Source organism: Triticum dicoccoides, unplaced genomic scaffold, assembly GCF_002162155.2.
Source record: "Triticum dicoccoides isolate Atlit2015 ecotype Zavitan unplaced genomic scaffold, WEW_v2.0 scaffold28142, whole genome shotgun sequence".
Lineage (NCBI taxonomy): Eukaryota > Viridiplantae > Streptophyta > Magnoliopsida > Poales > Poaceae > Triticum > Triticum dicoccoides.
Window position 1 is genome coordinate 1 of NW_021260007.1, and position 9,577 is coordinate 9,577.

The following is a 9,577-nucleotide window of genomic DNA, read 5'->3' on the forward strand; positions in this document are numbered from 1 at the left end:
GTGGGGTTTGGATCAGCCTCTCTCGTTGGAGCATCAGGACCGTTCATTTGAATCCAACGGCAAGAGTTGACGCGGTGCATGGACCAAGCCTACGCAGTGCCCTTTCCATCGTTGCATGCGTGCCCGTGCCCACCCGCAGCATGCATGCCCACCCGCAGGACTGCGCCCGTCGTTGGTCGTTGCATGCATGCCTCGACGTAGCCCTGCCCCGCCACCCCTATCAACGCAGTAACCTGTCGCATGCCTACCATTAGAACCGATGCAGCGTCGCATCAAAGCATGCACCAAGCCACAATGCAGCAGCCCAATGAAGACAACCAAAAAGCAAACGCTGCAGGGCGTGCCGTGCATGGCGTGCTCCTCTTTGAGGACACAATACTGGCATGGGGTATCGATGTGGGTATAGATGCAGTTCAAACGACGTGCTGCCTGTTACAAGATGGGTAAATGAAGGCATCCATTATTGTCACGTCTCACATCGACCGAACGTTGCCCTCAAAAAAAATCGACCGAACGTTGCCCTCTAGCCGGCTAGCCCTAGCAAGATGGGCTATGACATGAATGCATGGGCGGCACACGCAGAGAACCCGGGGCAGGCGTGTCCCCTTGACCCACGACGGCACAGACGCATGCGTGATCCCGCCCCCCTTGACCCGCGACCGTCACAGCCCGTTTCCCACGCTCGTGTACACACTTCCATGGGGCGCCACCAAACGCCGCCCGCCCATTAATTCTACCCAGTGTAACCACAGCGCTTCCATCAAAAACCACGTCGCTCTTGGGCTATTTAAGCCGGGCACAATCGTCTTCCTCTTCCTCCTCATCCACACCCCATCCTCTTCCTCCTCTGCCCTCCTTCTTCCTTCTTCTCCATCAAACCCGATCGAACCCTCGAGCCACCGGGCGCCACCATGCAGTACAACGCCCACACGTACCAACTCCCCCCAACCGTGCCGGAAAGGCTCTACCCGAACGGAGTGTACATGGAGAGTACCCTTAGGGTTTGGGCCATCTCAAGGTGGAGGGGCGCAAGGGAGTTGACGGATTTCTTCCTTCCGGTCGGCTTCCGCCACCTCCCCCGCGGCTCTCCAAGGATGTACCATGTTGAGGAGGTCACCCACAACGGCGTTGTGGTTGGGCTCCTCGCTACGTTCACTAACCCATTCGATGCTTTCTACCTCCTCGGGCGAGTGTATTGGGTTGGTTGTGAGTTCATAGTTTTCACCACCCATAACATTTTCACCGACTTCAACTCCATCTTCCCCAACAACGGCGTTATGCACATGCTCCCGTACCCAATCAACAACGATGAGTGAAGGGCGCCCGGAGGAGCCCGGAGAGAAGAACCCGAAGAAGAACCCGGAGGAGGAGGAGAGAAGAACCCGAAGAAGAACCCGCGTTTGGTGCCCCCCGATCTATCGTATCGTATCGTATTAGTTTTTAAGTTGTAATCGTTATGCTACTGTTATTAAGTTGTATTAGTGTTTTAAGTTGTAAGGCTATCGTGGAACTATGTGTTGCAATCGTTATGCTTCTATATAATCGTTATGCTACTATATATATATTGTGTATTTTGTGCTATTATTTGTAGATTGCTATGGGTTGTTCCATTATTTGTGTATTGCTATGGGTTGCTACGGGCCCGGGTTGCTACACCCCAATCACCACACACACCATCTTCAAAATATTGGCCAAATAATGGGTCATGACCCAAACCATAGACATGCAACTAGGAGCCCCATGCAAACCCACTATGGACATGCAACTAGGAAATGCAAACTAATTTACTTCATGCAAGCATGCAACTCATTTAGTTCATGAAACCGTAGACATGCATAAAAACAGGTAATATTTAGTTTTAGTGCATCAAAAAATGATCCATCACAAGATTTAGTGCAAGAAAAAGGCCAAAGTAAAAACAAGTAACATTTTATTTGCCGAAGTTAGAGGTGGGCTGGTGCCCCTACGCGGGTGGGCTGGTCTCCTTGAGCCCGATCTCCTTACGGCCCAACATCTATTCGGCAGCCCAGTTTTATTTTTTACTAGAAACTGAATTTGGGTGCCCGTGTACTCTGTTAACTGAAGAACCAAAACAGGGGAAGCAGAGCATGAACACTGAATAATTTGTGTTCCAAATTGCTGCTTCAATTCAGATACATTACTTGCGCACAGATCACATCCTCTACACTGATAGGCCTAAATGCCCATTCTAATGACGGATGAACAACAAATAAAACAAAAACAGAGCAATGATACAACAATAGAACCCCCCTGCCATGATATTTGCTTGCTTCTGCAAATCGATCATCTGCATTAGATGTTTCTTGATCTTCTTCAGTTCCTTGGCCAGTTCAGACTCCGCATGCAGTTCAGCATTGCGCGCATACATCGCCATCGGCATGACTCTGCCCGCCCCTCCGCCTGAGCTCCCCGTATTCTCCACAGCAATCGGCGGCACCCCGCCCAAATTGAGCTCCCAGGTTGCGGCCACGCTCGAATCAACGTAGCCCTCAAACTGAAACCTATCAACATATTCATCAATCCACTCAAAATGGTAACATTTCTTCAAGATCTGAAAAGAACAACACGAACCCTAAATCCCAAATTCGAGGATAAAAAACAAAATATGGAGAAATCAGAGCGAAAGACAACGAAAGAACGGGCTAAGAACTGAGATCTAACCTTGCCATCCCTTCCTGTCATTGGTTTGCTCAAGCATTTCACAAATTCCTGCCCAAGATTGCCATTGTCATCCCTTTTAGTGACCAACCGTTTAAGAGGGTCTGGGCGTGGGCATTCAGGGCACCTTGTTAGCAGCACTGGTCCATACTGTCGCCATTTTGATTGCGTGGCGGAGGTAGACATTTGCGCTAGGTCGCCGGAGAAGAGAAAGATTGGGGAAAGGGGATGAATGGGCGGCGGCGGGCGGACGGGCACGGGCGCTCGTCTCTTCTAGCTGCGAGGAGGTGGGTCCCGCGAGTAGACAAGTGGTGGGTCCCGCGCTTAGGTGGATAAGTGGTGTGTCCAGCGCTTACGTGGATAAGTGGTGGGTCCAGCCCTCAACAGCTTACGAGGGCATCAGTTCAGTTTAACAGCCATGTCGTGCGTGGGCCATTTACCTGCTCAAATGTGTCGCACCACAGCCATTCGTTCGAACAACGTCGCACTCAAGCCAATTCACCTCAAATGTGTCGCACAGGAGCTATTGGCCCGTTAGTTCTAGAGTACACAATTATTGATTGGTTGAATGTAGATTGCTTATACCTACTTGTGTAGTTTAATAATACGACTTATTCTAATGATTTTTATAAACCCGCCAGGCCAGAACTTTCGTGGACTGAATCATTTACTTTTCTAGTTAGACGTCAGCATCTTGGAGCTAATGTGGGAGTCATTCAACAAACCACGTGTTAAGCTAAATATCTATTGTGTTACCCAACCTAGGAGATTATCTTTGACGGGGGAAACTATGTGTTTGGGGGATCTTTAAGTCAAGGGAGCCCAATCAGTTCTCACTTGAGTGAATTGAAAAATAGAAAATCATAGAAAGGATGATGGTCGACAGAATATATTACTGATTTTGCTTTAGTTAAGCTATTTATATTATGTGGGTGATGTAGCTTCCAAAATAAATGCAGTTAATTTTTTCTTTTCCACAAAATAGTTATCAACTTCTCATTTTGTTCTAGCATTCTTATTTTCTTTAGGTCTTATTGGCATGCTGGAAGAACTAGGGCTACTACAACGAGCTTTGAAAATGCAATAAATCACAAACACTAGCATGTTCATTACCTGAAGCCTCCTAACAAAGATTTTAGTATTTATACTTGTTCATAGAAAATGTGCAACGGCTTGGTTATTCCAACTAACTCAGCAATTCGTTCTAACGTACAAAAGAAATATTAGGGAAAGAACAAAGGAAAACAATGAAAAAAAGGAACATATTAAATAAGAAAAAGTGTGGGATTCGAACCCTCGATAGTTTCTAGAACTATACGTGTTTACCAGAATAGATCTATCAACCATTAAACCATCTCTCGATAGATAATCCCGATTTTATTCTTAGAAATAAAACATAGTCATACTAAAAATAAAAATAGATATAAACGTTTAGAAATATTTCATGTGGGTATATTTTCTCCTATTTTATACACATATATAGGATGTGCTATACAACCTTGTGAAATAAATACTAAATCCCCTCTTCTTGCTTCCATAAAAAATAAAAAGAAGTGGTTAGAAATAATTTCGAAGAGAATGATTAATGGATTCAAGATTAAACTGCTCCTACTTCGCACTTTTTTCCTTTACATTTATTGATAAGTGAGTGATCAAATATCTAGTCAACAATATTTGATGTTAAGTTGGAGGGTTACAAATATTGTTATTGCTTACCAGTTAGCTCTTTGAGCATTATTTTATGACTTACTCGCTCCTAGTAATATGTGTACCCCTTGTATTTGCTTGCTGGTTTCTGTAATAATAAAAATGTTGTACTTCCTTGTACATCACTTTGGATTGGACTAGTATTGTCGTACATATTCAAATTCTCTTATTTCTTAAAAAAAAAACTCCCTCCATTTATGTCAGGTGTATTAGTTTTTTTTGCGAACCAATGTGTGGTTGGATCGTTAGATGGACTGTGGTACCCCAGCCCACCATGGTTCAAGTCCTGGTGCTCACATTTATTCCTGGATTTATTTCAGGATATCCGTTGATGCGCATTCAGTGGGAGGAGACGTTTCCGTCGACGACGAGGTGCCCACGGTGACTTAGTAAATTTCAAGATGATATGTCGGCTTAGTTTTTCGGAGGTTCTCATAAGGGTAGGGTGTGCGTGTGTGCGTTCATAGGGGTGAGTGCATGCGCGTGTATATGAGCGCTTGCGTCTGTACTGTGTTCAATAAAAGGTGTATTAGTTTTTTCCAAGCAAAAATGATAATGTAAGGTGTATTTCTTTTTTCCATGCAGTTTTCCTTGCGTGCCCTTCAACCATCCATTACATGCCATAGATAAAAAGTACTACGTAGTTCCCAGTAGGAAGGTCGTAGAAAAGAATCTCTCTCCCTAATTGCATGCACTCACATTTCTCTCTATCCCATCCCACTGATTGATTTTAATCTGGTGCTGCAAGATTCAGTTGCCTTTTGTTATCCCACTCGTTATTTTGTTGCCCCTAATTAACCATCTAACTACCTAATTAGTTAAAGGTATTTTTGTCCAAAATTCTCCTCAATTATGTGCCTTGGTCACCGCACCAAACAAATACACCTTATATAAAGGAATGCAGGGAGTATTAGTATTGATTACCCCGATATAAAAGAACTGACAGACCATTTCTTAAAAAAAATCAAATAACAAAAAATATTTAGAATACAGTTTGCATGCCAGGTTACTACCTCTTCCCATTTAGTATTGTCAAATTGCACAGCCATTAGGATATTCATTGATGGCGGGTTCGAATCTTGATAGTGCACTTAACAGTTTGTATAAAAGAACAATTCTGGACATTTTTTAGAATGGTCGAATTTTCCTCTAAGTATAGTTTTTCACGGTGTTTCCATTTGTTCCATTCGTTTAAGTTTTTGTCTTGTGTCTTACAAGCCATTTTAATCGTTTCAGTGGAACCAATGGGGATTCATTGCCTGCTTATTATTTTTGTTGTGGTACCATGTTGGAATGTCTCAACATGCTTAAATGAATTTGTATACTTTTTTTTGAAACGAGGCAAAAGACTTGCCATTTTTATTGATTAACAAGAAGGGTGAAGTTCAATACAAAATCGCCTAGGCGATAACAGATACAATGGCTACTCTAGTAGCATTGCATTACCCAAATGCCTCGCACCAGCTAGGACCCAGATAGCCGTTTCATCCTTGATGATATGCACAACAACCTCCACCAGCGCTGCCTTGGCCTTGAAAACACGAGCATTCATTTCCTTCCAAATCTCTCAAGCAAGGAGGCTAACGCTTTCTGTGCATTGTTGGTTAGGGTATCCTCCCACCACTAGGAAAAACATTGCAAGGCAAATAGGCGAGAGGATAAATGCGGGGGATTTGTGTTCTAAGGATAGGACATCCCAAATGTTGACCAAATTGAAAACGGGAAGATGGAAAGGGGGCGGATCAGAATTTATAATTTATCTTCCACTGACGCCGAGCAACATTAAGGTATACATGCATCGGTGCATGCTTTGCATCTTAAATGAATCTGTATACTGCCACCACTTGGAAAAACATTGCAAGGCAATTAGACATGAGGTTGAATCCAGGGTATTTTCTTTCTAATGAGAAGGACATCTCAAAATGTTGACCAAATTCAAACCGGGCGGATGGAAAGGCGGCGGATCGGAATTATCTTCTCGGCGAGGGGCGACACTGAGCAACGTTGAGGTATATCTGCATCGGTGCATGCTTATCAGCATCCCCAACCGTCCACCTGCTCTGCTTCTGCTGCCTTTAAATATTTGGCACCTCCTTCGATCCCTCCCATCTCACAACACAGTGCATAATTGTTGTCTGCTGCTTAGTTTGTCCCATACACAGGTGGAAGCTCTTATCTACCTGTGTATTAAGACTTATCAGGTCGACGACCAAGGTAAGTCCCTAAACCTATGTCTATGTCTATTCATCAGTGGCCTGTACTTTTCTTATATCCAAGTCACACTTTTTCTTAAGCTTCTGGATTAGCATCCACCCATCTTAATATCCTTGTACTCTTTATAACCTTCCTGCGAAAAAACAGATTTATGTATAACCTAACCTGTGCATACAAGAAAAACGAACTAATAAGTTCATTTGTTATGCACACCTTCAAAAAGTGCAATCTTACACTTTGTAGTGTGTAATGGGTGATTCAAATTTTCCAAACTTCCAAAAAAACAAGAAATTAGAAAAAAAAATACATCTATTTACTTATATTTATTTTTTGTATTATCAAATAAGACAAAATATAATAAATGTTAACCATAATTCAAGCTAAGCATTTCCCCATTGCCAATAAGAAAAACAAAAGAAGAAAGTTACTTTATGCCCCTATATATAGTGTGCAGTGACAAATTAAGTGTCCTAGTATACTAGAGATGTGATTAACATTGCTACTGATAGCATGGAATATTCTTTGTTTTATTCACGTCACAAAATGGCTTTTTTTTTGTTTACCCATGTTGAGAAATTGAAAAAAATGCATTGTGCTTCTTTCTTGGAGTTTTTGAGCTTTTTCTATGATTACTAGAGATGATAGATACATCTTCAGTGCTTTATTGGCACATCTAAGCTTTTAGTGCACACAACGTACAGTGACTGAAATATATAGCAGGTTACTGCACCGAGACCATGGCAGGCAGCTCACCGAAGGTTAGTGAGATCCGGTGTGCGCAGCGTGCGGAAGGCTCCGCGGCAATGCTGGCTATCGGAACAGCAAATCCGGCGAACAAGGTGTCCCAAGAAGAGTACCCTGACTATTATTTCGGCGTTACCAAGAGCGAGCACCTTACTGACCATAAAGACACATTCAAGATAATATGTAAGCACCCAAACATACTGAAATATCTAAGCAGACACGTATGATCTGACATGATTTATGTTGTTGGGTTTTTGGATCTCTAAAACTGATATCAGGTGGTCTAACGGGCACGGAGAATCGTTTCTTCTACCACACGGATGAACTGCTCAACTCCCACCCTGTCTTGCTGGAGAACACGTCACCGTCCCGTGAGGCTCGGCATGATATCGTGGCCAAGGCTGCTCCAGAGCTTGCGGCAGCAGCAGCAAAGAAGGCCATCGCAAAGTGGGGCCGTCCGGCCAGTGACATCACCCACCTTATCGTCAGCACCAACTCTGACGCTGGCGCCCCAAGCGCTGACGTACGCTTGGTTTCACTCCTTGGCCTTCGCGCCGATGTCTGTCGTACCATGCTCCATCTTAACGGCTGCTTCGCCGGCTGCTCTGCCTTGCGCCTAGCCAAGGACCTTGCTGAGAATAACTGTGGGGCACGCGTCCTCGTAGCTTGCGTGGAGCTCGCCATTTCTGGCTTCTGCAGCCCCGGTGAAGGGGACTGCTTAGACACCCTCATCACTCATGCGTTGTTTGGTGATGGGGCAGGCGCGGTAATCGTCGGCGCCGACCCCATGCACCCCATCGAGAATCCTCTGTTTGAGATGGTGTCCGTCTCTCAGACCCTCGTGCCGAGCACTGAGAATGTGCTCACCCTGAACTTGGGGAGCAATGGCACTCATGGGAAAGTTTACACCAAACTGCCCACACTGGTAGCAGACACCATGGAACCTTGTCTTCTGGAAGCGTTTGGTCCACTTGCGATGGACTTCCAATGGAATGACCTCTTCTGGGCAGTGCACCCTGGCAGCCGTGGGATCTTGGACCAACTTGACAAGACACTCCAGTTGGAGCCCACGAAGCTAGCGGCGAGCAGAACTGTCGTACAGAAGTTTGGGAACATGTTTAGCGCCACCCTGATCTTCGTGCTTGATGAGCTACAGCGTCGAATCGAGGAGGAAGGAGAGCAAGCTGAGTGGGGGGCCATGGTGGGATTTGGACCAGGCTTCACTATCGAGACCATGGTGCTCCATGCAACCGGGGCTCTCAAGAAAAATTAGCGCTTCGTCGTTAAGCTATGTACGCAGCAGCGGAGAATAAGATTAAAGTCTGTGTGCCCAACTATTTTAATTGTTCTCATCCAAAAGTTATTTTGATTGGATCTGTAACCTATATGGTTACCAAATCAAATATCAACTACCTCCAATAATGTACGATGTTATGGTTTGTGCTGATTTTGACAGCCATTAATGAATCTATATTGCAAGACAGTGTAAAAGTATTGCTCACATGATTTATTTCTCCACTGCACTATGCATGTTAGTTCCTCCATCTGGGTTTGTAAAGTGGGCACAGATTTTTTGGTTTTTCAGTTTGACTAACAAAATGTGTGTACAACATCCGTTTAGTGTATAGATACACTCATTTCTGCAATAGTGAATTCCGGAGGGAGAGAGTATATTAGAAGCATCGTTTGACGTTGAATCAAGTAATGATATATTTTGATATATAACACACATTTTGTTAGTCAAATAGGTGAAGTAATAAACCGTGTCCACCTTCAAAACCCAGATAGAGATAGTAGTATTTACCCACACATTAATAAGTAAGCAAACTATATGCTCCTATGTTAAATCAGGTAAATGGAATCACAGTGTCTGAACCGAACTTTCATAATTTCACGTGGTAAGATATACCCAAATAACACAATGGCAACACAAATTGTGGAACAATTCAATCATGGAATTGTGAAAGTTCAGTTCAGACCATGTAATTCCATGTTCCTGGTTTAACATATATAGATTTCCGTACATTATCGAGTAGACGTTTACAATCCAGTTACCTAATGTAACAGCTTTTTACTGACAGTATTCCACACACGCCACTAAAAAAACTTGAACGTGCTACTTTGATAAAAAAAAATGATATACTTGCTGGAGCTTCGCCCTCGGGATCGATCACATCAAATCACGACGGACACACACGCACCAAAACTTTTGGCAAAGACAAGTGTCGTGCCT

The 9,577-nt window shown here is 43.9% G+C and overlaps 1 protein-coding gene across 1 annotated transcript; it reads left to right on the forward strand.

The window, feature by feature from the left end:
• Positions 1 to 7,337: 7,337 nt before the first annotated feature.
• On the forward strand, positions 7,338 to 8,617 carry LOC119345768 (bisdemethoxycurcumin synthase-like). The gene is made up of 2 exons (XM_037615669.1): positions 7,338 to 7,527; positions 7,623 to 8,617. Exons 1-2 carry the CDS (start codon positions 7,338 to 7,340, stop codon positions 8,615 to 8,617), a joined length of 1,185 nt encoding a protein of 394 aa, XP_037471566.1.
• Positions 8,618 to 9,577: the final 960 nt, after the last annotated feature.

Bases quoted from the DNA above. Each gene is read 5' to 3' on its own strand.
- LOC119345768 (XM_037615669.1), top strand. From the start codon at position 7,338: ATGGCAGGCAGCTCACCGAAGGTTAGTGAGATCCGGTGTGCGCAGCGT. The intron at 7,528-7,622 runs GTAAGCACCCAA...AACTGATATCAG, and splicing joins AGACACATTCAAGATAATAT to GTGGTCTAACGGGCACGGAG.